At 33.8% G+C, this 27,907-nt stretch overlaps 4 protein-coding genes across 12 annotated transcripts in view; all 4 read right to left on the bottom strand.

The window, feature by feature from the left end:
• Positions 1 to 582: 582 nt before the first annotated feature.
• Positions 583 to 6,197, bottom strand: LOC135142782 (27 kDa hemolymph protein-like). Of its 9 annotated transcripts, XM_064074560.1 has the most exons (8): positions 6,058 to 6,197; positions 5,382 to 5,422; positions 3,993 to 4,221; positions 2,809 to 3,139; positions 2,486 to 2,595; positions 1,855 to 2,131; positions 1,660 to 1,807; positions 583 to 1,606 (listed from the first exon to the last, which is right to left on the bottom strand). In XM_064074560.1, the coding sequence occupies exons 4-8, from the start codon at positions 2,888 to 2,890 to the stop codon at positions 1,405 to 1,407; spliced, it is 819 nt and encodes a 272-aa protein (XP_063930630.1). In that variant the 5' UTR covers positions 2,891 to 3,139; positions 3,993 to 4,221; positions 5,382 to 5,422; positions 6,058 to 6,197; the 3' UTR covers positions 583 to 1,404. The 9 variants fall into 9 exon arrangements, with proteins under 9 accessions (XP_063930630.1, XP_063930656.1, XP_063930622.1 ...); XM_064074586.1 differs by lacking the exon at positions 3,993 to 4,221; XM_064074552.1 differs by lacking the exon at positions 5,382 to 5,422.
• Positions 6,198 to 6,743: 546 nt separating this feature from the next.
• LOC135135262 (27 kDa hemolymph protein-like) lies at positions 6,744 to 8,110 on the bottom strand. The gene is made up of 5 exons (XM_064064292.1): positions 7,804 to 8,110; positions 7,620 to 7,759; positions 7,291 to 7,567; positions 7,065 to 7,209; positions 6,744 to 7,010 (listed from the first exon to the last, which is right to left on the bottom strand). Exons 1-5 carry the CDS (start codon positions 7,835 to 7,837, stop codon positions 6,782 to 6,784), a joined length of 825 nt encoding a protein of 274 aa, XP_063920362.1. The 5' UTR covers positions 7,838 to 8,110; the 3' UTR covers positions 6,744 to 6,781.
• Positions 8,111 to 14,510: 6,400 nt separating this feature from the next.
• Positions 14,511 to 21,582, bottom strand: LOC135142710 (27 kDa hemolymph protein-like). The gene is made up of 5 exons (XM_064074464.1): positions 20,876 to 21,582; positions 20,468 to 20,655; positions 15,152 to 15,428; positions 14,927 to 15,074; positions 14,511 to 14,870 (listed from the first exon to the last, which is right to left on the bottom strand). Exons 1-5 carry the CDS (start codon positions 20,913 to 20,915, stop codon positions 14,639 to 14,641), a joined length of 885 nt encoding a protein of 294 aa, XP_063930534.1. The 5' UTR covers positions 20,916 to 21,582; the 3' UTR covers positions 14,511 to 14,638.
• A 558-nt stretch (positions 21,583 to 22,140) lies between these two features.
• The window catches only part of LOC135142740 (cilia- and flagella-associated protein 299-like), a 105,195-nt gene continuing 99,428 nt past the window's right edge, over positions 22,141 to 27,907 (bottom strand). Inside the window, exon 7 of the mRNA XM_064074493.1 lies at positions 22,141 to 22,154. The gene's annotated coding sequence lies outside the window, so the exon portion shown is untranslated. The remainder of the gene's footprint in view (positions 22,155 to 27,907) is intronic.

The following is a 27,907-nucleotide window of genomic DNA, read 5'->3' as shown; positions in this document are numbered from 1 at the left end:
AGCCGAACCGCCAATTTTACAAACAACAACGCAGCCAGAACCCACAATCAGTCGCAGAACAACAAGAGCAGGACGACAAACTAAAACACCAGTCCGTTTTAGAGACCAATGACCCGTGACGACGTCACTGGAGAGGGGGTACTGTGGCGAGCAAGTTGCCTGCGCTATAGGCAACCAACCGTACGCCTGCAAAGAACACCGCTAATTGGCTGGCGTACCACGCAGAAGCGAAAACGAGAAGCGAGACTAGAAAAGGCCTGATGGAAGCACAACTCGCTCTCTCCGCCATCGTCCACAAAAGCAGCAAGATCACAAGAACACCGCGCTCCTCGTCGCCGCAGAGTTCCAACACAACCACGTTGCTTAAGTGTCATTCGTTGTAAATATGTGTACATAAATAAATCCATACCAAAAACATCCACACACTAAAGAATTCTCAAATTTTTGTAGTGGCTTACACACAGTTAAAATTGCTTTAAATGATTTTCAAGCAAGAAGTATGAACTTAAGTACATGCATTGGTACATGTAAGATCCAATTTAGGTTATGTATGCCTCATCTAAAAGTAAAAGTAAAATTTCCTTGTTATAATAAATGTTTCTATTTTTCAGATAATGTAAAAAATACAAAGTGACAAAGCTAAGTCTATTATGTACGGGGATTTATTATCTACCATCAGTATTTTTTAATTGTTTAATTGTCCGTGAAATATTATACTAAAGAAAATTATTATTTTTGTCTAAGAGCAAACTCAAACCTCTCCCTTTTAAGTACGTTTATTTACATTGTTTCATCAACGATTGTTAACGTTATTCCACAAAATATCAACCAAGTATATGCAGTACTGTTAAAATATTATTATATGGTATATTCATGAAGCAAAGTTAACCAACGTTGGTGGAATTTATCTTTGGTAATGTTAACTTACAAGAGTTTGTATCAAAAACATATTTTTATAATACTTTATCCTAATTGTTATTTATTATTAATTATCAAAGTGTAAATTTTAAATATCTACAACCAACTATGTAATAGTTCTTTTGAACCAAATGTATTTCGTCCCGAAATAATTCTGCCGCAAATGTTGTAACTAATTGCATTAACGTCACTAATAAGCCGATAACGAGTATTCAATTTACACAATTTTCAAGTTTATGGAGCATAGTTGAAAAGTTTGTGGTCCAGTCTTCAGTCGTTGGTTCCACTTCTGCCATTTGTGACACGTAATATACAATTACGATTAATTACAACAACTCATATAAAAATATATTATCATTTTTGTAACAATCTAGAGTACCTATTGTACGCAAGCACTCATCACACACCACCAAAACTGGGCTAAAGCCATAGAATCAGCGCACAAATAAATAAAACTAAACCAAATGCACACCTCCTTAACCTACATCACAAGAACTTAGAAAAGAGAAACGAGAACCCTACAACAAACAAAGTGACAGTGGTGGCAGATGTAGAACTTTTGACGTTTTTTCGACAAGGCATATAGTTCTTCAGAAACCTAAACAACGACCAGGCGACGTTCGCCGGTGTGCTATTTTCGCACATTTCTAGTTCTTTGACAATGCATTTTCCGACTTTGTCGAAATCACTGCAACCAAAAGAGAATGAATGGGGTTTTAATCCACGCACGAATCAACTCACTTGCACTCCTTGTCAGTGATCAAAAACATAGACAAACTGTTAACTGACAAGTCTGTGGGATTTTTTGCCCCGATAGTCTTATTAACACACTCTTGTAGTTGCTCTTTCCGCGACTTGAAACATTCAACGCCATGTTCTGCTATAAACACTGAAAAATAGTGGTCATTAGTGTGTAATTAGTGGTAGAATACGTACAAGCAAGGAAGTCGCCATCGTTGCGACAAATAAAGTCCTTTAAAGTACCAACGATTTGGAGCGTTTTATTCATAGTTTCTTCCTCTTTTGAGTCCAGGCATGGTTTTAGTTTGTCGGTTACGGCTTCTATGCAGGTGTAGATTTCGGGATATTTTCGACAATACTTGCCGAATACTTCGTCCATGGCGCCTCTTTTTTTCGATTCTTCGAGTTCATCTTGGAATATTTTCACGTTTATGTGGTCTCCGAGGCACGTTGGGAGATCCGATTGTTGGTCCTAGAAGAATATTAGATCTAGGTTGCTACATTTTGAGTGTTGAGATTTTCCACAAATCGCCAAAACGTAAAAGTGTTTTCACATTTTTTTCATTAACAATACAAACACAGTATAATCCTTCTTCTTTCAAAAATATTCAGTACATTTGACTAATAAAGTAAAAATTTTAAAAGTCAAATATTTCACTTTTTAATTTTTTTTTTTTAATTACTTTACACGACTGAACATAAAGCCTTTGAAAGTGTGATAAAACAAGCACAGAAGAACATAAACCCATAACAGTTGTCACAAAAATAAGAACTCTAAATAAAAAAACATTACTTCTGCTAATCACGTTTCCTATATTTTACCAACCATGAATGCTTCGAAAGCCTCTTCGCCTGCACCATTGTTCTCACATTTTTCTTTGATGAGGTTTTCAATCTCTTCTGTATCGAAATCATTGATTAGACACACTCCGAACCCTGAAAATGTTCACACAATTAAACAAAACAATTGCTAGTAGTAACATGCTTGAGATGATAAAACTAGTCCTGGAGTACTCATTTCTTACTGGTAGAAATCGTAGTGTTCGTGTGCGGCTCATGCTTCAAAGTGTCAACTTATAAGAAAAAAGTACTATCCTTTGTTACCAGTAAAGATGGGCTATAATTTAACACCTTCTAGTGTGGACTCACCTATTAGCAGCATCAGACACAGCAGATTTAGATTTTTCATCTCAGTTGATAAAAACTGAATTCGAGATCCAGAATTTGACATACGTATGAGCGACTGTTTGTTACAACTTTAACTAAAGGCTTCAATAAAACATTTAAATAATTAAACGTTTATTTTACTCCTCACGTAACAATAAACGTCACTTATTATTTTACGGTGTGGTTAGTATCGATAAACTATGTCTTCCCGATCATAAAATTGTTGGCTATTTTCCTTTGACAGCTTCACAGCAGGTGTTAAGGTTTTATCTTCCAGATACACGTGGCCAACGTGTGACAGTAGAAAAAATACCTAAAAGTAAATCCACTAAATTTACAGAACAATGCAGTAAAAAATAAGGAACATGAAAATAAAGTTGCAAAAACTGTATGACGAGTTCAGTGGTCTGACAATGAAAAACTACTGATTAAACTCAACATTAATTTCCTCGACTATATATAGAATAGTTAAGGTCGAGCCATTTCTTTTTCAGGAACCAACCTTATTTAGCACTTTTTCCATGGTTGCTGCATAATGACAATTACGTTCCTTTGTTGTATCTTGCGTTGTTGCATTTTTTCACTTTCCAGTTGGAATAAGAAGCCAAAATCTCAATAAGAAAAGATACACTTGACGAGCATGCTTTGATATGTCAAACTTAGAAATCATTTATGGGCAAGTTATTTTTTAAAGATTATTTTCAAAAAAGAAGAAAACATTTTGTCAAAGAGAAAGAATCCACAAGGTAATCAAAAACTGCGCCATTTTTGATCACCCTGTATAAACAAATGGAATCTAGTCACAGAAATACACTTTAAAATATCAAACACGAGGACTATAATTTTGTTCACAAAATAAATTTTGGAAAATATAGGAACTTAATTGAAAAAGGATCTCAGTCAGGTAGTCCGAAAGTAGGAACCTGGGTCATACAAACAGAAGCGTGAAAAAATGTGTCTTTTCTTTAACACAGCCAAAGTTAAATATGATAAAATTTATGATCTTATAATATAAAAATTTTGGAAACGAATACCAGAAATTGTACTATAATAAGGATGATATTGTTATTCAAAGTTTGATATTGTAACCAAAAATTGATACATATCGTGACTTTCCTTACGTAAAAACACCAAGTACAAGTAGTAAAAGAGCTATTTAGACAAACCTTTTATGTATTTGTGTAGCTCAGGATATAAATTGCAAGTTTTTCGTTTCTGTATTCTACCTATTGTTCCAGATAAATGATTTCCAACAAACCAAATCAACTATTTCGGAATTTTAGGTTTACATTAAAATTATCGTAAACGTGATAAACCGAAATTTGTCGGTTTCTTTCCTCCAAAAAATGTATGACGTCATTTCATTTTTGTTCTTTGTTAACTCAACGAATTATTCTAAAACACACAACATACATAAAGGAAAAAAGACGTTTATTATTTCGAAAACACCCACACTAATTTCATTATTAAACTTTTTTTAATGTGTCTTAAAATATAAATAGAATATGGTAAAAACATGGATGTTGTTCATATCAAAATTAATACAGTTATCTCCATTCAAGAGTTGAAGACGTCATCCAAAAAATATTAAATAAATCTTTCCATTTCACTCACTGAGGAGTTCATGACGTCATTTCAAGAATTTGCTTAGCAATATTATTCCAAGTGCACAATTTTAAATCCAGCTTAGCTTGTTTTAAATATCAACAAAACAAATCTTGTAATGAACTATTTTACCGAAAATTAGAAACATGCTTTGCTAACGTGCTACTGGTTTTACTTCCGAAATAAGGGAAATTCAAAATCGATCTCACTTGAACTTTGCATTAGTTTCCATTTATATGAAAGTGGGAAATTTTTCTACGGAATAAACAATCGTATTTGCATTTAATATTTTTTTTAATCTAGAAAATTTATATATATATACATAGGTTACAAAAGGTCAGGATTTGTAAAATTGTTAGCAAATACATACCGACGCCTATGTTGTAGCAAAATTTTTCTAAACTTTTTTATTTTTGGTGGTAGTTTGAGAATAATCTCCACTACATTTTAACTTCGTAGTAACGAAATTCTAAACGTTGCTTTAAATTCCTTACTTTTGCAGTGCACTTTATGCCACTAAAGTCTCGTCAAAAAGCAAATACATTTTTATCCCGTGATTTTACTACCACGCTCTTACAACAGAGCGATTTTCTTTGTTAACACAAACATGCACTTTAATCAAAGTTAAAAAATGCAAAACTTGGACGATTAGATAACAAAAGGTCATGTAACAAGTGTTCAAATAAAACGCCCTCGTAGTTATTTATAAAGTACAAGCCGCAAACAAAAACTCCTCAGATTTACAATTAATTCCATTGTTACACCTAGATTAGTCTTCGTCACTTCCACAAAAATATGTATTTCGTTTACTGAACACTTACGCAGTTAAGATGGATAAATATGAGGAAGATTTATTTGAACTCCACGGACGAAAATATTAATAAATTAGTGTTTTACACATAAAACTTGCGTAGTTAAAAAAGCATTGGTCTGTATTAACTTAGATTTACCACAAAAGGAGCCCAGAAAGTATGACTTCACAATAGACGAACTATAAACACAAGAAACACGTGTTGTTACACATATTTTCAACATGAAATCATTATTTAACACATTTAAGGGTGTATGTTACGGTATCATTTTGCATATTTCGCAAATCTGCACGTTATTGTGGAAGAAATTAAATAATAGCCAGAATTTTAAAAACTTGTGGACGTCATTCGCCACAATTAGGCGGAAGAGGCAATTTTAAAGAGTCTGAAGAGGAAACTGTTAATGACGCTTATCATGACGTGATAAGTTAAAATAATCACCAGTGTCGGACCATATTAAGGGAATATCAAGTGGGGCATCAAACCAAAAAAATAATAGAAACAAATCTACTAAAACTACGTGCAACAAAAAACAAAACTAGGGACAGTTTGGGGTCTGCAAAGCCTAGTCCAAAATGAACTAAAAACAAAAAAAATAAAATAAGGTTAGATGAAAATTCAATTCCACGTTTGTCGGGGGGCTAAATGTGTCCTGGTTGCTAAAGGGGTATGTGCCAGAAGAACTGATTGCTGCATGTGTTGGGAAGGTTATCCACACTTGGTGCTTATTTTTAAAGACAATTTCCAAGCAAAGTTGTGTTTTTGAGTGTGTATGAGTAACAAAACAAAAAAAAAATCGCGCTTGCTTGCTTACGTTGTTTTTTTATTTAATCACATTTATGACGAAAAGTTCTTTTTACACAACCAAAATGTTTGTAATTTCTTTATTTACGGTTATCTTTACAACAACTTCAACACTTCACGACATTATTGACTACTTGTCAAAGTGACGTTTGATTCAATATGGCGTCAAGAATCCACGTGTATTGTTGGTTACATAAGTTGCTGCCTAATCTGCGGTTGATATACAGAGTGATTATAAATGTTTACGGGTGTGTTATCGATTTTCCTTGAGGATTTAACAAAAATCTGTCAAATATAGACTAGCGTGTTCCACAGGGGGAGTGTATTTTTCAATAAAGAGTGAAACAGTAATCGAAAAGTTAAATACTTCCTGGCGCTGATTTATTCCGCATCTTTCATAACATAACAGTTCAAATGTCAAAATCACTGACGTGTTCTGACGTTACTCTGACCGAAGGTGACATACTAATCGTATTAAATAAAACTCTAAAAATATCTAAGTACATAAGAAAAAATATATGGGAGAACTTACTTCACAAATATATTCACAGACTTACACCTTTTACAGAATTTAGGTGCAGACAAGACCTTTCAAATACCTACAAAATTGACACAAATTATTCAGAATTCAAACAAAGGGTGATTAAGAATTTGATAAGAATAAAAACAATACGTATAATTTATGTATCAGTGTCAACAACAATCGAAAATGACGAATAGGACAAAATCAATTACTACTTAGCCAAAAAATAACAAATAACAATCGCTACAACAAGGATTACAGACAAAACAACAATTCTTAGAGTGATATTGTCATTGTCTTTGTAAACAGTTGGATTGTTTCCTTTACAAGAAAACTCTTTTTTGAAAAACTTAAATGTAGCTTCAACGATATTAGCAGGAATCGTTTCTTCACACATATTTAGTTCATGGTAGAAACAAGACCGAATTTTCATCAATGATCTAAAAATGCTCAGTTTCGAAAAAATTGCAACTTTTTAATACAATTTAACATACTCGCATCCCTTTTCACTATGAGAAGAAACTAACTGCAGCATAGCACCTAAAGACTCTATACTATGCCCAGTTACATTACCGATACATTCCTGTAGTTGTTCTTTTTGCAAGTCCATACATTCAAGGCCTCCAGCTGCAATAAACACTACAACAAATTATGTGTTTCATTATTATTACCCACACGCGATTACCTAATTTAAAAAAAAATGATTAAGTAGCAACTCACTAGCAATCCGTGTCCCGTCCTTGAAACATATATATTTTTTTAAATATACCATAAGCTTTAAACTATTTTTAACTAATTCTTGTTCGGTGGAATTTAAGCACGGTTGTACAACATCAGACGCATTTTTCAAACATTCGTAAATTTGAGGGTACCTCGTGCAGTACCGCATTGTAACTTCGTCCAGACTACCGTTTATTTTTGCTTTCTCAAGTTCTTGTTGTACTTTGGTAACATTGAAGTAAGTTTCGATACAATCCTTGAGTTCAAATGCCACACTCTAAAAAAAAATAAAATAAAAATAGTATTGGTACTACGAATTAGAAACGTACCATTAAAGAAGAAAATGTTACGTTGGCGCCGTTATTGGCGCACTTGTCTGTAATGAAAGTTTCAATTTCAGCAACTTTTTCTTCAGTGGCGATTGCATTGATGTCGTTGAAATTGTCACTGAAAGTACTGAAAGTACGACCTATTTTGGTGTGTTATTTTCAAATAAAAGCACCGAACACTTACCTGTTAACACTAGGACGAGAAAAACCACCAACATTGTGTGACTATTGTTAACAAGGTAAAATAATTTGGGTTTGAAATTGAGACTGGCAAACAGTTCATGGTCACTGCGCAACGTTTTTTACTTCCCGAGCGTAAGCTAAGGAAATTTTGTGATAGCGTTCATCGGGCGATTGGCTAGCCCCAAGTTTTTTCGACAGGTCATGGCCCCTAGACTATGAAAAATTGGGTCTCCCGTTTCTGTCAATCGATCGTCTACTTATTGTCAAATTTTATGTGCAATTTAGTGATATCGTGTAGATGGTAAAACACAGACCAAAATTTGTCTAGTCATCCTACCGACAATGTAATGACTTCGGTAAAGTCGAAAATATTTTTTTTGAATCAAGTATTTTAAACAACATTTAAAACCCGCGAAAAATTTAAAATGTGATCGTCAACAAAGTGGAACCCTACGTTGTGTCATTATTTCTGTTGGCGAAGTCCAACCGAAAAATGCCCTTACATCAAAATGCAAAATATGGAGGACAAATTGTTTATTCCTCTATTCTAGAGAGGGAAAATCTGTGAAACTCGCTGTAAAAAGCCTCTCCAGCTTCCAAAAATGAAATCAGATGTTATAAATTCATCCAAATAGATATTTGGATATCATAGATTTAAACACACCAAAAAAAGAAAGAAATTGTCATAAAAAGCAATCATCACAATGAAGCGGACATTCCTCTACAAATGTATTGTCGCCTACGCTATCGAAAGATTTTCTTGATTTTAAAGTTTTAAATGCGTCTCTTAAATTTTAAATTCAGGGCGCTATAAAAACAGTTGGTAGAGACAATTTATATTTGCCGTTTTACCATAAATAATTATAGCCAGAATTGTGGCAGTAAATTTGTAGACAAAATTGTGGGTCGTATAATACATGAATTGCCATTATGGCCCATTATGCGTTAGGAAAAATAGAACCTGTTCTAATTTTACGAACAGAATTTCACAACACAAAAGGTACCATAACGACAATTCATGTTTTACGCGACCCACAATTCAGTTGACGCAGTCGGGTCGTAGTATAGACATAGATTATAGCCCACTTGAAATACACTCGTGAATATTTGTTCTATACGATCGGGGCTGTGACAGAAACTTGGGAGAAAATTCTTTTTTGGACGTTAGCTGCGTTATGACTGGGACAAGAGTAATTAATTAATAATGCGTTATTAACTTTACGGATTATAGTTTTTTGTAATTGTAGTTCCTCTAATTATCGTCACTTTAATTAGATCAACACTGTTTTGAGTACATTTTGATACAATTTGACTGACTAAATACAGAGATTTACAAAGGTAGAGCTTGCCCTTACGCCATTCGAATGAAAGGACCATTTTTCCAAAAGGTTTGTATATTTGAGTTAGCAAAAAAATCTTGGGATGGATGAGGCCAAAACAATCAGGGAGAGAGAGGGCAGGATCAACTATATGCTGGCCTCTTTCAACCTGAAACTTAAGAAGAACGAGGTGTCGACTCAGGAAGAGGTAGAAACCCCAGCCAGATGAAGCCTCTGCCAGTGGGGGCGGGCCCGCCTGAGACATAAGCCTCCTGTCTCCTAAGATAAGTATCAGATTTTTGGTTGCAGAGATGGCGCTGCGGCAGATAAATTTCATCCAGATTAACCTGCAGAGTTTAAACCCCAAAATCGGCCTCTGAATTTACACAGTAATAGTCAATAGTCAGACCGATGCTGTGCTACGGACCTTTAATTTGGTGGCTCAGAGCTAGACAAAAAACACTTACTGACAGCAAGTCTTACTAGTCCTGAACAGCTGTATGGTTTGATCCGGGCTGGTTTGGGAGTGCAGACAAACGCTAAGGTATGTAACGTAGAGGAATAGTGTAGAACTTTGTTGGATCAAAGGACACAGTGGCAACGAAGGAAACGAGAGGGCAAATGAGATGGCGAAGCGAGCTGAGTGCATCCCCTTCTGGGAACCCCAACCCGCAATCACGCCTTCGGTCGCCCTCTCGAAAGAACTCGTAAAGCCATAGACGCCATGAGCAAATATGTACGACGCTGAGCAGTTGTTGGCAGAGTGCAGCTTGTATAGCGACACCAGACCGTAAGTTGACGAAATTTTATCTTTCACTTTCAAGGGACAAATTGCGTAAACTGGTAGGATCCCTTACGGGACATTACCAGTTTAACAAACATTTACATACGATAGGAGTGGTAACAGACCCAATTTGTCGTGGTTGCAGTGAAGAAGAGAAAACAGCTGAGCACATTCTTCGGGAGTGTCTAGCGTTAGCCTCCTACAGAAAATCCATACTAGGGGACATCTGACCTAGTATATCAAAAATCAGGGAGTTCCCACCCTCTGCATTACTCAAGTACATTCAAGCAGTTGGATGGCTTGACGAGTAGAGGAGCGGGAAAACACCCTGATATGGACTTGGGGAAGGTACAATGGGCACAAAGCGGAGGCCTAAGTATCGACTGGCTACGGTCAGCCCCCAATAAAATTAGAAATTCAGAATCTTAGTCAGTTAACGCAATCGAGTGGTAGCACAGTATAGATATCAACCAGTAGAGACAGTTCGTGTCGGCGCCTTTGTTCTTTCTGACCCGAATTTTAAGCCGTAATGGGTGGTCGTTGCCTAAACTATTCCTAGATGTCGCCACCCAATTTAAAAAGTATCACTTCATTTACAATTTCAAAAATTGATTCGTGTACGCAATTTATTGCAAACTGTGTAGTTTGCTCAAATCGTATAATCGTGAATAGCAATAAGAAAAAAGAAAAGTCGAAATTTAATTTATAAACACGATGCTTTGTTACAGTTTTTATTTTATTACTTATACAATTTGACAATTCGCACATTCTTTCCCCGAATACTGAGATTTAATTATCATTGTAAAAATAATGTAATAAATACATCTAAAAAGAAAGAGGTTTATTTAAGAAAAAATAAATAAAATAAAAATTAAATTACAAAAAGGAAAAAAGTTAATGCTGCCAATTTATTTTCTTTTTATTAATTTTTTCACCTTTGGCATTTGTAAATTTAAAGCTAGCATTTACAAATTTTAGTGCATAAAATAATCTCATCCTAGCATACAAAGCAAGCAAATAGTCGTATGGAAAGTTTTGGCATGGATGAACAAATGTAGCTTGCTTATATAAATTTAAAAATTTCAACAAAGTAGTTGTTTGTAAAATTATATTTTCAAAATTTTCACTAAAAATTTGCTCCAATTCACAAATGTAAAAAAAGAAATTATCTTGTTAATATATAGTCAAACCCATTTTACCTAACAACTTAAGCCGTAAGCGTAATACCATATGAAGTAAAATTTTTATTTAAAAACATTCTTACAAAAAAAATGCATATTTGTCGGCTCACATAAAGTGCAGGTAATTGATATGGGTCGACGCAAGTAAGAATAATTAAGGAATTCATGAAACCGGAAGTCCATAGGGATTAAGCGAAATAGGATATTTGACAAAATGTACGGCTTGGGTCATTTTTACCCACGCGCGACTGCTTATGGGTTAAGCAACGTCTCAAAATAAAACTCAAGATTGTGTAGGTCAAAAAAAAATATATATACATGATGAATAAAAAAATTGTTTATTGAGTAAAGGTCTGCTTATATAATTTTTTGTTACGTGTAGTTTGTTTCTTATTATTTTTATATTTAATTTTACCACAACAATATATAATAAATTTTTATTATTTATTCCATAACCACCGTTGTTCGTTCGCGACGACTTTTTAAACAAAAAGTGTGTTATGTTTACTATCTTTTCCAAGAATTCCAAACACGATGGTGAGAATAAGGCGCACAACAGGGATCCTGTATGAAAATTCATCGGACAAAGATTTTACCTTTTATTGTGAAAATTACATTTTTATACTATTTGTACAATTCTACCGGAAAAGCAGTCTTAAACAAGCAAAACCGGCAAAAATATTGTAACAAAACTGCCAAATTTCAAATATTTTAGACTAAAGTCACTAGATAGATTAAGTACCGCAATCCATTAGGCCCATGAGTTAGAGAGAGATATGTCAATTTTGCCCCAAAATGGTGGCGCTTCTTAGTGTCTTTTGTACATTACTAAAAGTTTACTGGTAGAAGTGCTTCAAGGACGCATTCTCTGCTACGTCACATAAATTGAGTTCTGTGGTGTATAGCACGTGTATAATAATAAATAATAATTAGTTTATTGTTAGTTGCATTACGTATCTTCCAGCCCTTTTTATATTCTTGTTCTCCCAAAACCTGGTAACTTTGGAGATTTCCAATTTTTGTTTGTTTAAAAAATAATTACCTTCTCAGCATTTACCTCCCATAATATAATATGTTGATGTCTGTTATTTTCACTATATGCCAAAGTATATAGCCCTCTTGGCTAAATATTTTTGCATTCCTTGAAAAATTCAGATTTCAGATAAATAACATTTAAATTTACCGCCCCAAAATGGAGGAGCATTGCGGTACTTAATCTATCTAGTGACTTTATTTTAGACTAGAGACCCTAAATAAGAGAGTCTGGCCAAAGCGTCGCTTGGCTTTCATTGGTGCGGCCATCTTATATCACATTCTGTTTGAAAACGTATTGAAAACGGTATGTCTGGTTGCAGATACGCTTAAAACTGTCAGCTGTGACTACGGTGACATTTATTGCGTTGTTGTGATTTTATATTGTATACGAAACAACTGCCACCGTGTAAATTACACCGTGACAGCAAAATACTGTGGCAAAAGTATGGCAATGCATCATGATGTAAACTAGAATAAATTTATGTTGATTGACTTTTTTGTCTTATTTCCGCTTAAGAAGATTTTTTTATATTGCTTCATAACATGTACGAATTTTTAAGCCATCTAGTAGTTTATAGTTATTTATAAATTGACAGTTCTTCGCGAAGTCTAAGAAGCCTGAAAAACTTATTTTGTGTTATCAAAATTATAAGGGGAAAATTAACCCGTATCTAACCTTTTTAGACGCTACTGAAGGAAAAATAGGTAAGATTAATTTATTTTAGTTAATCCTAGTAACTGTAACAATAAAACTTTTGTCAAGACTAAATGTTGCTATAGAAACGAAAGATGATCTTTTTATCAGAAGCGTACAACAAATTTGGACATAAATTTTAATAATTTTTAACTCTAAAAGGAGAACACTTTTACCTGAACTTTTTTTATTTTTAGCACCCATACTTCGAGACCAATTGTCGATTTTATTTTGTACGTACCTTTCAATAACACGCTATATATAATTGTATTTACATATTTCGTTCGTTGATGACCACCTTTGTTTTTGATAATTAAATACATTTTTGGTAATTCAGTAATTTTTTCCTTCAATTTATTTAATGTTTTGTAACCGAATTTCTGCTACTTTTTTGGTTATTACACACGTGACGCCAAATTTTAAAAAAGGCGCGCTTGATTGTGATATAAAATGGCGGCTTTGGCCAGACTCTCTTATTTAGGGCAGAGATATGTAAAAGACTAGATACAGATATTTAATGTTCTCGTGGACATACGTTTAGGCCCAAGATGTCAGTATACGTTTATATCTCCCTCTTTTTCTCTAGCACGTACAATGGTAACCCGATATCTGAAGGTCTCGCTCTGAACGGCGCAACCAATCAGTTGGCGCAACGTTTGTCGTTGATGCCGTTCTTGTGTTTGTGCCGGTCCCTGTCAGACCAATCAGACTGTGGGTGGTTATAATTATTTATAATTGCCGCCACCAGAACGGGCCAATAACAAGACAACCACCTTTTAGAGAGTGATGGATGTAGCCTACACTTGGCAATCCATAGTACTGGTGCTGATATAGAAAAGGATAGGCGACACAAAGTATTGCTACTCTTAGATCATAGATGTTGGCCCTAGATCGGGAAAGCTATAACCGCATCTGTCTTTTACATATCTCTGATTTAGGGTCTCTATTTTAGACGTCAGTTGGGCGCCCTCATTCGGTCATAATGCGAACGTCCACCCACGAAAACGGGTCACGAAAAACGGCGAGCTGTCTCTACTGATTGATATCTATACTGTGTTGGTAGTATAGAGTATATACCACTTAAAATACACTTATGAACATTTGTTTTATACGGTCGTGGTTGACAGAAACTTCTTTTTTGGACGTTAGTTGTGTTATGACTGGGACTAGTGTATTTAATTAATAATACGGTATTAACTTTACGGATTACAGTTTTTTCTCCTCTAATTATTATCGTCACTTTAATTAGATCAACACAGTTTTGAGTACATTTTAATATAATTTGATTGACTAAATACCGAGATTTACAAAGGTAGAACTTGCCCTTAGGTCATTCCAATGAAAGGCTATTTTTCGAAGTTGTTGACATATTTGAGTTTGCAAAAAAATCGCTATCCCTACACAGATTTTAAACTTTCTTCATTGCAAGACTAAACTCAGCCTTTTGAACATCAATGACCCCGACGTAGCGGATCTTTGGGTACTGAAAAGCGTGGGAGCGGCATTAATTTTGGCCTTAAGTGAACCTTATTGTTTAACCTAAATTTTAAGACTTTGCTGGTCATAAACGAACAGCAGCAACGCTTCAGCTGGTTTTAAATGCCAAATGATGGACGTCATAAACGCCGATTTATAGAAGACACATACATTCGTTTTATTTTGAATGTTCAAGCGCACCAATTAACAATGAACACGTTTTTACCTAAAATCTTTATTTCGTGCTTCATATAAAAAATATATCTTCAACAATTTAGAGTATATACACAATCACTCCATTTCACTACTCTATCCAAAATAACAGTAATAAATAAAACTAATTTAAATCACAAGAACCTAGACAGAAGAACCATGAACCCTACAACAAGCAACGAAAGCGTGACGACAGACGAAGAACTCGGCTCATCTGCCTTCACGCTCATTACTCGTTGACCAGTTGTACCACAAGGCAAATGTTTCTTTAAAAACTTAAAGAAAGCATCAACAATATTAGCAGGAGTGCTATCTTTACATTTCTCCAATTCCGTGTTAAAGCACTTCCGAACTTCATCAAAATCGCTACAAAAAGAAAAAAAAAAAACTAAATGCTACTTCATCTTCTACACCCAACTTACTCGCACTCCCTTTCAGTAAACAAAAACATAGGCAAACTATTAACCGACATGTCGGTTGGTATTCTGGACCCTAAAGTTTTATTAGCGCATTCTTGCAGCTGCTCTTTCCGTGATTCCAAACATTCGACGCCCCCCTCGGCGATAAACACTGGAAAACAATAATTAGTCACGCTAATTACGCATTCAGGATGTCGTGATGATGAACAAAGGGTTCAAGGTACGCACTGGCAATACGGTCTCCGTCCTTGTAACAGACGAACTCTTTTATTTCGTCGACGACGTTGAGCGTTTTGTTCATCGTGTCTTGTTCTTGGGGATCAAGGCAAGGTTTGACTTTTTCGGTTACGGTTGTGATGCATTTGTAGATTTCGGGGTACTTCTGGCAGTACTTTCCGAAAACTTCGTCCATGGAACCTGTTTTCTTAGATTCTTCGAGTTCGGCTTGGATTTCAGTGGCGTTAAGTTGGGCCTCGATGCAGGCCTGAAGCTCCGTTTGTTGTTCCTGCAGGAAAAAAAGATCAGTTTTCAAAAAGGGTTCCAAAATTGGTTATTCAGTTATTTATATTATGTAAATATCCCGCGACTTATCTTTTTGTAATTGCGATATGTAAAATTTATGTTATTTACCAACCAGACAACTGCCATTAATATGGGCGCAATATATTTTTGAGTTCAACAACATAAGGGACAATAACATGAAGTCACGTAGACAAACATGCATTAAAAGTTAATTGTTGTAAACTAACAAAATGACTTACTGTTTTTTAAATATCTGCCCATTATGCTTGTGTGATTTGAAGAAAGCCATGAAAACATTTTTATTGTACATGCAGAAGCTAACTTTTGTGTCATGTCGGTTAAACACAAAGCACTAGACAATCTTTATTGAATTAATATTTATATTCTGTTTTATCAGTTCTTATACAGTTAGTTGTCATAAACGATGCAGGCAACTGTTGTTTGCTTGTGCAGGGTAGTTATAAAAATTCCTATATCAATATAAAAATTTGCCGCTTCCATATTTGAATTTGGATTACATATATAAACGAATGTTGTAGTTTAGTTTTAGCTTCACTTGTATTCATCAGACATTCCTTCAACAATTGTTCAAAGTGCCTGCAAGTGTATTTTTACGGAAATTAAGTTATAATTGATATTTGTGACAGGTGACAAGCAGTAATCAATCATCACAACGAGGCGGCAAGATTCACGAAATGTCACAGCCAACTTGTGCAATCTTTTATAATCACTTGTGGAACTGATTTTCCATTTCCAATAATGAAAACATAGTACAAATGTTGTTCCAACATTTACTAGATTTTTATTTATAATACTCTTCTGGTTAAAATACCTGTTTCGAATAAATTGATAATTAGTTTAAACATTCCAAGAACCGGTTTGCTAGGAATTGAACAAAAACTATTCTTCACTGTACTTAAAATATTCGATCAGTTTTTTTTGGTTGCTGCTTGTCGAATGTGTTATTCAACGCGATAGGAAAAATACGGTTAGTATTTCTAACAAACCAAAAAAATAATTTGGTCAAAAATACCTTGGAAAATACACCGGTCATATTTTACGTTAAATTTGGTAAAATTCCATTCAAGAATCAATCAACATTTGCAAATTTTCTGGAATATATCACTTTATTCAATGATAGAATACGATTAATTTATTGCAACACAGATAAGTCAACATCCTGTGGGACTATCATGAACGATAAAAAAAATTACACAAATAATGAAATAAATCAGAGACGGTTTCAAAATCATGTAAAATATTTGTATCACCATCCGACCACATAAAACGTTGCAATAGTGCCAAAAGCGCGAAATTACACTTTATCGTACGAAAGAGAAAGTATTATACACACACGACGGAAAGCCGAGAGTAACGACGACCTCGTGTGATGATCGTCTAAGGTACTTTCGTCACGGTACACAGACCATTTTTTTTACAAATGATTTCGATTTTAAAACTGAAGTCTAATGGGAGAGTAAAAGAAGGTCGTCCGATGTATTAATTAAAATATTGACACATAGCATCTAGCAGTTAAAGAAATAACACTACAACAGTACCTAGTACAATTTTACAACTGCTACTTTGAGGGATTGTCGGATAATGCAGGGGATATTGACGCCAATAAAAGGAGCGTGCCGCCAGTGTAGAATGGGCTAGAAAAATCCAGGGTTGCATTGAATTTGTGATTTATGGTTTTGTGGGTCTAACCTTCATGGTTAATTTTGAAATACCATTACAATTTTACTAGGTACTGTTGTAGTGTTTCTTTCTATATGTAGGTAATGATTACGAAGTGTGAATTTTTATTTTCCATTATGGGAGGTCATAAAGAAAACAATTTGTACCAATGCGATTACGTAAGTTTCCCGTTTCCGTTTCTGTCATGTGTCGGGTAATTTTCAAAACTACTCGACTGATTGTGGCCAAATTCTATATGCATTTTATGAATCTCGTGTAGATGATGTTAAATGATAAACCAAAATTGGCTTGACTACCCCTATAAACAATTTGATGATGTCATCTCAAAATTTTGCCAAGTAAATCCTATTTCGAATGTGCAAATAATGTTTAATGACCATGATTCTACATATCGTCATTTTTAACTTTATGCAGAATTTCGGAAAACAATCAAAATTGTACAACAAAATTTTACAACTTAACTTAGAAACGACAAAACGAATACCTGTAGAATAATTTTGCACTCACTTTATGGTTATCATGTAGATCGCTGTTCACATGTTCTAAAAACTTGATAGGTGTTTCCAAGAATTTAAAAAAAAATTGGTCGAAGGTTATTTCGACAGAACTTCCCTCGCCTCTGAGTCTAGCCCAACAAATTCTGCTTCTTTGGAAAATTATAAAAATTGTTAACGATTGTTGTTTTCTGATAACTCTATTAAAAAAAAAACACTTTAAAAACCAGTGGTGAAAATAACACTGTCGCAGTTTTTTTTTAATTGAATTTTTAATTTCTAGATTTTGCAATTTTTCGACATGCAATTTCCGTTTTGTTTTTATTTTTTTTTATTTTTTCCATTATTCGATTTTTCAATATTTCAGTTTTATAATTTTGTGTTTTATCAATTTTAATTTTTTTAGTTACTGATTTCTTCAATATTTAGATTTTGTAATTTTTCGTTTCGGTTTTTTGGTTTTTTTATTTTTTCAACTATTTGATTTTTCAATGTTTCAATTTTATACTTTTGTATTTTTTCAATTTTATTTTTTTTTTGTTTCTCGTTTCAATTTTTCGGTTTTTATTTTCTTTATTTTAACAACTTCTAAATTTTTCAATACATATTTCGATTTTATAAATTTTTGTATTTTAAATTCCTTTTTAATGCAACTCTTCGAGTTTTCATTTTAAGTTTTTTTTTTTAATCCGCAGTTCTGCTAGTTTTCTAAATATGTATGTATGTAATAATGATAATTTTTCAAATTTTGCACTTTTTAAATTTTACGATTTTAGATTTTTTTTGTATTTTCAAGCCTAAGATTTTAAAACTTTTTCATTTATTCAATTTTTCTATTCGATTCAGTTTTTTTCTTTCCAATTTTTCGAATCATTAATTTTTTCGACTTTAAGTTTCTCAATTTTTAGTTTTTCATTGTGTACATTTTTCGTTTTTTCAGTTGTTCGATGTAAATTTTTCGATTTTCCAATTTCTCGTGTTTTCAGTTTTTCGATTTTCCACTTTTTCGATATTTCAATTTTTCGAATAAAAAAAAGAATTGCAAAATTGTAAAATTGAAAAATCAAAAATGAAAAATCGAAAAATCAAGAACTTGAAAAATTGGAGAAATGAAAAACTGAAAAAACGATAGATTAAAAATTGAATTAACGAAAAATTATAAAATCAAAAGAAACATTGACAAAATAAAGGAAAGGGAAAAACGAAAAATTGTGATATAAAATCCAGAAAATGAAAATTAAAAAAATTGGGAAAATGAAAAAACGTAAAGTTGTGAATCAAAAAATTGCTCGAAAGTTAATAAATCCAGATTTTTCGGAAAATTATAAAATTCGATTTTGCTAATTTTATTTTATGATAAGTGATAGCCCTTACAAGTTAATAAAGATATGTATGTAATCTTAAAGTAAATGCAAAGAAGCGTGTCATGCGTTTGTTTCAAGTGAGTTTTTCCATTACAAAATTTTGTGATGACGTCATCAACATTTTTTGCAAGGACATGTATATCAATTTGGATAGATGGAGTGTATGCTAATAATAGCAGTACTGTATTCTAAAATTTTCGGGAAATTGAGCGAGTCGCTCTTGATTTAATTAATAAAATGAATTGCCTCATTCATTTTTTTGAGTCACCCTCTATAAATAATACAAACAATATTAGTGCATTGATAAACCACAAAAATTGAGTCATGTTTTGTAAATTTCAGAAAGGATTTATTAAACAAAATTTTGAGAAGACGTCATCAATTTCTGGGAGCGGATAAACGAATAAATTTTAGTTAACGATTTACTACGATTAGATAACTTTAAAACGTTTGCAACATTTCAGAAAATTCAGTTTTGCGGTTTCAAAGTTAATTTTGCAAAATGTTGTTATAGGTACAATTTTGATTTTTTTTTCCAAACATCTAGATGTTTATACATTGTGTCCAAAAAAAAATTGATACAGACGACAGACAGACGGAAACAGGAAACCACTTTCTTCGTACTCTAGAGGTCATGACGTCGAAAAAACATGAAAATGGCAAGTCGTCTAATGGCCTCGATCACATAATAGTATTTTTTTTCTAATTTAACCGAATTCCTATATCCGGTCGTTTACGAGGTTCCAGTAGCATAAAATAAAAATTCATGACCACATAGACAATAATTAGTGTCAGGTCATGTCATATTACATGGATAATACATACATATTGATGTCGGAAGTAGAAATCCTGCCTGAATAATAATGGCTGTGGCTTAAAAAATGTGTTGGATTGGTCAGCAAAAGATAAAGTTGGATAAAAGGTTGGCAGAGTCTGGAAAATTTCCATCGCGTTCGATAAATACAAATATTTTGACATTGTTGACACTTCAAGATTTTGCTGGCCCATTTTGAAAGTAGTTTTACGTTTAGGAAAATTTGCTAAATGTTTAAACTATCGATATTACAAAATGTCCCGCCATCTATTCTACAGAGAGTCAATACAACGTCGAAACGTCATTTTCGTTTCGTTATATATTTTGTTTTATGTTTTATCACACGCACCAATAAAACTCTTGTTGTTGAAAAATTTTTGAAGGCCACCCAGGTAGGTCTCACTTGGTAATACCATTAATTATACATCCGAAACCAAAACACTACATTTACATCTGAATACTTGAATTGGTATTTACAATTTAAAACACACGACTGTTTTACTTAGTTTTATTTATATTTTACACGACAAATTTCAAAACTCTTGCAATATAACCACCTTTCATAAACAAACACGAAAACAACGGACGCAACAACCATTAGACGATCGCAAAAAAGAAAAACATTTGAAGACGATTTCCCGGTACTAACCTTGAGAGCATTAAAAGCCTCTTCACCCCCTCCGTTCTTGTCGCACTTTTCTCTAACGAGTTTCTCAACATCTTCTTCGGTTGGGAGTTTGCTTGAGTTAAAATTTTCCAGTGCGGGAAAATTGTTTTTGAGCTGTTTTTCAATGTCAGCAGAATCTAAATTGTTGCTGGTTTGACACACCCCGAAGCCTGTAAATTATAATTAGACAATACATTATCTTGACTGATAACAGGTACTCTTGATGGTTGGCAAGTATAAAAGGTTTTTTATTACTAATCACAGGGCAAAGTTCACATTCAAACGAGTTATAAGTCTAGTTTTGTAATATTTTAATTGTGAATTTGCGGCGGCCGTTTTTAAGGGGTCAGGGTTTAACAGTCCGTGGGACTTTTTTAAATTGGAACTCACCTATGAGCAGAACGAGAGGCAGTATTTGGAAAAGTTGCATGTTGCTGGATATTCCTGTTTGACAAAGACGAATTAAACACACTGAAAGTTGAAATCGAGTGAAACCAGCTCGATCTGACGGAACACTGAAGTGACTGAACTAACCGAACGATTCACTGCTTCTAGTTTATCGCTTTATAAAGTACTTATCTTTTGAACTTATGACAAAAGTACAAATGAGTCGTCAAGACGAGTGATCCGAGATACTAATTGAATGAGTACTACTCGTAATCGAAATTCTTACTGTTACTCAGGTGCACTCGCTGCGCTGAGGTCAAAGTTTAGCCTTCTATTAATTATAACAATTTTCATTTACGTTTTGTTTCATTTATAAATATTTATCACTGTACTGCTTTGTCTGAGGAGCGCTTGCTATACACTGTTTTCAGCTTTGATTTCAAGGAAGTGACGTGCAAAACGTGTTTTTCTATTCCTACTCCTAGCGTAGTTTAAGGTAAAAACGTTGCGATAAAAGAAAGGCACGATTTGTTTATTTTCTATTTTTTTATACGTGAATTAACAAAAAAAGAAAACCGTAAATGGTAGCTTACGTTAACGTTCTTTTATTATATCACACTAATATGGATTTTTTTTACCCACTTAAAACGTTTCTACTTTCTATATTCTATCATGTTGAGGTTACCTCATCACGATGGCAAACTCATCGCTTCTTGTCAAATTAATATGTTGACGAAGATGGCGTGGGATGTATAATGTATGGTTGGTTATCTAACTCGTTGTCTGGTTAGAGCTTGTGATCGATATAGCGCCACGTTTAAAACACTACTCACCAAAATATTTTTTTTCGTACTTAATAGTCAAATGCATGCTGACTGTCAAAATACAGTCCTCTGCCAATTATTCCACACGATTGTGCGAAAATGTAAGACAGGTTTTGGACTCCTAAAACTTGCTGATATTAATTTGTTGAGCTATGAATACAAGAACGAAGTTATATTTGTTGATTTTTCGACACTGAGCTTAAAAACTCGTGTTAGACATGGATACTAAAAAATGGAGTACATGTTACTCGTGTCAAAATTAAATATGAGGGGAAATTGGAACAGGGAATTGGTGACCATCAACTCCGGTTCAAGGTTATGTCTCGTTACACTGGTACCTGGAGTGCCTTAGTCCCTCACCTTAGCTCTGGTACACACTAATAAGAACAGCAAATGTAAAATTTGTATCAATTTTAGCAGTCCTTTTTAAGAGTCCTCCTTGTCTGGTTGTTTTAAGTCTGTAATAAGACAGTATCGTCAAAATCTGTAATTACTTCAGGAATATATTATAAGCTTATATGACCATCGTAAAAGTAGTTGACCGAAAATAAATACCCCCTTTGTGTGGTTCGCACTAAGCTTACCGGTTGGCAATAAATCGTCTTCTAAACATTTCTTGCTCACATTTAACAGGGCCGGCAGAAATAGTGGAGTGGTGGATTTTCATATTTAGTGAAAGCCGCCTCTGAACGAAGGCACAACAGCCGGTCGAGCTGCAGTGGACACGTTATTTACGACCCTAAAACCTTTTCTATTGTAAACAACTTAACTTCCACACAATGGGATGATTTTATGATGGCCATATAACCTTACATCTCATTCCAAACGAACAACAATAATTTCTTCCAATTTTAAATAATTTAAACTTTAATTAATTGTTTTGTCTAACTTATGCATGCTTTATAAGAAAAATCACAAACAAGAGGAAAAATATATACCGTCTTTTATTAAAACAATATGATATTTTTTTTAATCCACAACCTTCAAGTCAACACTTTTACGTCGACAACAAGTGCCAGCTCATTTGCATACTTTCTCGGCAGCGGCTTTAAAATCCACCTGATTTCTCAATAGTGGATCTCCCTCTAATAAATCGAAAACATAACTTACGAAAGAGAATATTGGGTTGCCTACATTTATGAAAAATGCGCTATTTAAGTTTTGCTTCATTCAACAATAGCTAAAAAATGGGTACTTTAACAAATTATTCCCGTGAAGATTTTTGAATTGGTCTTCAGGTTCTACTGTAAGGATGATAATGGAAAAGGAGTTTTACCTAGATAAGGTAATTGCCGAACCAGAATTAATATTATTACGATGGGTTCTAGTATGTACGGCGATGGTGATTCATTGTCGGTGACGGCAGCCGGAGAAGAGCCTGGAAGCGGAAGTCGCGAATGGGTGCTCCAGACAAGTCTAGAACCAGTGACGGAGGCGTTTCGAAAAGGACCGCGTAGTTCTTTAAATGGGAACCACCGTCTCGAGCAGGGAGAGTTATGTCCAAACAATGGGAGAAGTAGAGTCTAGTCAAATCCATTCCAGGTGGAATTATTTTGTACATAATCATAAACGTAACAAGATCATGCTTAAATGGATAAAGACCCCGGATCGGATTTGAGGTTCGTCGGGTAAAAATGAGTATGAAGAATCTGTTATTTTTGTATGCACTCAACAAACTTTAAATAGACCTTATATGTACCAGGAACATACTTTTAAAAGATTTAAAACTCGTATTTCAGTGCAGAAAAATATTTACAAGAATATGGTATACATATGTATATGTGTTTTGAAAGAGAAACGAAGTGTGACGAGTAAAGAGACGTTATATAGAAAAAAATTGATCGAAGGTTATTTCGACAGAACTTCTCAAGCCGTTGAAGTATAATCCGACAAATCTCGTTTCTTTACAAAATTATAAAATTATGATTTTGCCATCTCTGCATTTTCTGATAATTCTTATAAAGTGAAAACTGGCCGCATAAATAAGACCTCCGCAGCCCCTGCGCCAAGAATTTGGGCTCCCAAATATGGACAATGTAAAATATATTTAAAACAGATAAATAACGAGAAAAATGCCCTCTCAGTACTAATAGCAAGCTTAATTTCAAGTGTTTATATATGTTGATATATGGAAATAAATAATGGCACGCAGAAATTTGTTTGATTTGAATCAGTTTGTCTATTCAAAATAGAAGGCTAACATTTTAAAGCCACAGTCGCCCGATGGATTCGATTACTGTAGTTAGCTTAGGCTTGGGAAGTAAGAATAATGTTTTAATTTGTTGAAATAAGTTTTTCAACTACTCATTACATATAGTCCACAACGTCAAAACTATTTCGATAGAGCAAAAGCATCAAGAAAAACTAATTCAAAGGTAAAGTGTTAAATTTTATCAAGATTTGTTTCTCCTGTACAAAAAACTTTGAAAAAATACGTCTACTTTGTTGTCAAATTTTATATGTATTTATTTTTAAGGATAACGTGACATTACTTCAAAATTTTGCATGGTAAAGATTATTTAAATTTTATAGAATAACATAGTTCTATAGTAGTGATTTATGGAACCGTCTTGATTTTTTACCCTTAACATTTAGATTTTTGGAAAATAAAATCTTGCAAATGCTTTACATTGTCGTAAGCGTTGTACACGGTGAATCAAAATTTATCCGTTGACCCTTTCTCAAAAATTCCTATCCTATCTATAGTGTGCAACGTATTTTGAGTCTGTACTTCTGATTTATCAACGCATTCATATTTTTTAGAATTGTTTACACAAGTGTCTCGAAAAAATTAATGAATGAAGCCAATTATTTTACTGATCAAATCAAAAACGACTCCATTTTCCAGAAAATTTGAAAATACAATACTCGTAAGTGTTACTATCAAAAAAAAATATACGGTAAATATAATAATCCTATACAGAAAAAGTCTTAACAAAATTTTTGACAAAGTTACGTTACGGAGATAAAAAAAATCGCTGACTCCCTAAAATTCACGGTCTCATGAGGAATTGATTACACGAATAATTTTAATTCGGATGTCGAGAAAAATTTAAGTGCAATAATTGCAAAAGGAAAATGTTTGCAACCAAGAGTAAAATAGTACATTATCTCAGCCTATGATGCTCTCGAACCCGACAGCCACAAAGCTCCAATTTTATACACAACAAAATTATTACAGATAATTTTTGCCATTTGCTTTCGGTGCGCCTCAATTCTCTCAATTACAACCCCTATATTTGCACCAAACGGTAACCGAAACGATCATTTTACAGTCATCACCACCCATGGAATTGTGCCGTCCAACCTCTATAATCACGTCATCAAATTTTAATGGATGCATAAATAACATTCTGCATTATATGTATTATTCCTGGGCGAAGGAACAAAAATATGAAATGTTCACATTGGTTTAAGGATTATAGAATATAAACTAAAACTTATTTATTCGTTCCCTGTAAAAAGTTAATGACGTCATTAGAGAAATTATTAAACCAATCTTTTCGAAAATTTTATATTTTTATGAATCGTATTGCACTTCACATATCAATGAATGATTACTTTCCCAAAAATTGATACTTCAGTAGTTAGAAATAGTTCTACTGACAATTAGTTATGCCTTAGAGGCCAATCATTTTTCAGATTTTTAACAAACTCGTATTTATGTAAATGTGAAACTTTTGAGGATTATCATTACAAAAATAACCACAGCAAATGATCCTACAAATTAGTCCATTTTAATAATGACATGTTACGCCTACGAATATCGATTATGCATTAACCAACTACTTTTTCCTTTATCCCTTGTTATTAGCATTTACCAATTTTTTACATGTTCATAATTAAAATTCATGAATTATTCATATTTATTATGATATTCAGTTCTAATCTCGACAGCTTTTTGCATTTATGGCTAACAGTTTCTCACGAATTAGCAAAATCTAAACTCCGCTTAAGTTGAATAAATAAACCTAGCGTAGCACCACGTAGAAAAATCTTTATATTATTGTAACCTTTAAAACACTCAGGAAGTACTCATTCACTCGTACTTCGAAAATGTACGACTTCAAGTTGTTTAAAGGTCGGCGATAATCTGAAAAAATAAAGATTCACGATAAAATAGTTTTGTAACCATCAGAATTACAAAAAGTCCAAATTCAATATCTAAACCTTAAAAACTTGACTTATCTAAACTATTTGAATCTACTCCATTCACAGTTTTTGAGTACAGTTTCAACAACTGATAAATGTATAGTTATCCAGTCAGTGTTCTCTAAATAGAACATAGTTATATATGCGATACTATTGTTACGAAAAAGTTAGAGACAACAGATAATACTGATAATAATGTCAGATGGTAACTCGTTGACCAGCGAAAATCTTACATTAACATTCTTTTTAATTTGTTAAAACTTTTAGCAAATGCGAGGCCAGTTGCTCCACTTTTGCTTTTTAGAAAGCAACAGGTGGTAGATTTTTAATTTATAAATAGATAATACTAAGGTAGTAAATATTCAGCTGCTGCAACCAGACCCTTTTAATATACTTTAATGTCAGTTTGCTCGAAAATATCGCTTTGGGCCGGTTTCCCCTACATCTTGTAATACTTGTATTTACCTATACAACCGCAAAATCTCAACCAGTGTAAACAATGAACGGTCTAAATAAAAAATTATTCACTCTTTCTCTGAAGTTTGAATGACCGCTTCCCCACCTCATTTCCATGCCCCATTGTCCCAACCGTGACACAACTTCCGCCCATCCAAACCGCGTAGATCTCACGATGGAAACGCGCTTCGACCGTACTTCAGAAAACTCCCTTTCCCAAGATTACGAATCAAATATCCGAAGATATCGAGAATGTGGATGCGCTTGGAAATTTTCAATAATAACAAACAGAAAAGGTAAGTAAGCACCATCCGACACTCGGAAAACCTGCAAAAGCCTCCACCCTAATTCGATAAGTGGATGAGAAAAATAAAAAAGGATTTTCTAGTGGCAGCTTCTCATTATACTCGTTCGTTTCTCAAGTCACGGCTTTGTTAGACTGTTTGTCTTATGACGTACTTAAGGAAGTTTGCCTCACGGAAATATTGACTTTAGATCGCGAGCTAAATTACATTAGGCGACTTTTCCATCTGGCGCGAGTCCAACAGTTGTTTTCGCTGCAGAGTGATACGTTTGCACAAAATTACGGTTTTTGGGAATACGAGGGGAGGTCGAATTTAATCCGGAGTTGTGCTGGCGAAGGCGAAAAAATTTGTCAGGAGAAAATATCCAGAAAATCTTGTATTTAGTATCTTTTACTTGGCAAAAATGCATACAAAAAAAAAATTGTAGCAAAATTCTGACTTCACTTTGAAATAACCTTGTGATACTGGTCAGGGCACCAAAATATCGCCGTTACAGATAATTCTATCAATTAATTTATCAATATTATACATAGGAAGTTGATGATTGATTATGTAAGAATTCTATAATAATGATGAAGACAGTTTTACAAGTTATACAAGGCGATCCTGCACCCTTGACCTGTTATCACTGCTTATACAACTATTGTTCAAGAAGTTGGGACTTTAAGATCTTTTAACTTTTTACGGTCGAACTTTTATTTTTGATATGCGTATTTAGAAAGTTTCTACAGGATAACATTTTCAGGTTTAATAAAGTGAAATATCATCGGCAGTAAGTGACTAAATGCGGTTCAACACTATATCTACACAATAAAAATTTATTAAAGAAATAAATTACACAGCAAGGGAAAGTAAATGACTTATTTAATTAGCAGATCTCAATTGAATTATGTGGCTAGAAATGAAGAAATCGCCGTATTTATGAGTCAGTGAGATTATGATTGTATTTAAATTAACTGCTGCAGCTAAAAGAGGTTATATTACTGATTTAAGAGTCGAGAAAGGGAAACTATGTTGCAGCAAGGACGAAAAATATGAAGATAATTAATTATTCTTGTAAACCATAGCGAAATGAATAGTTATTTTCTACCTACTTTGGAAATCTTGTGGTTATTTTTTATACGTGTGGGCCCCTGCGCCTCCACAAAGAATGTCAATACCAGACGACCACAAAGCAGCTAATATCTGCCCAACCACCTACCCTTCACCAGACTATTTGTGTATCTCCGGACTACCTGACACTGTTTCGAATGGAATGGTGGCAAGTTCCTGGAAAAACTGGGTACCCACAACAATTT

Source organism: Zophobas morio, unplaced genomic scaffold, assembly GCF_036711695.1.
Source record: "Zophobas morio isolate AGI-343-1 ecotype UQ-CSIRO unplaced genomic scaffold, CSIRO_AGI_Zmor_V1 ptg000004l, whole genome shotgun sequence".
NCBI lineage: Eukaryota > Metazoa > Arthropoda > Insecta > Coleoptera > Tenebrionidae > Zophobas > Zophobas morio.
Note: the sequence above shows the minus strand (reverse complement) of the source record. Positions and strands in the feature narration are given on the sequence as shown.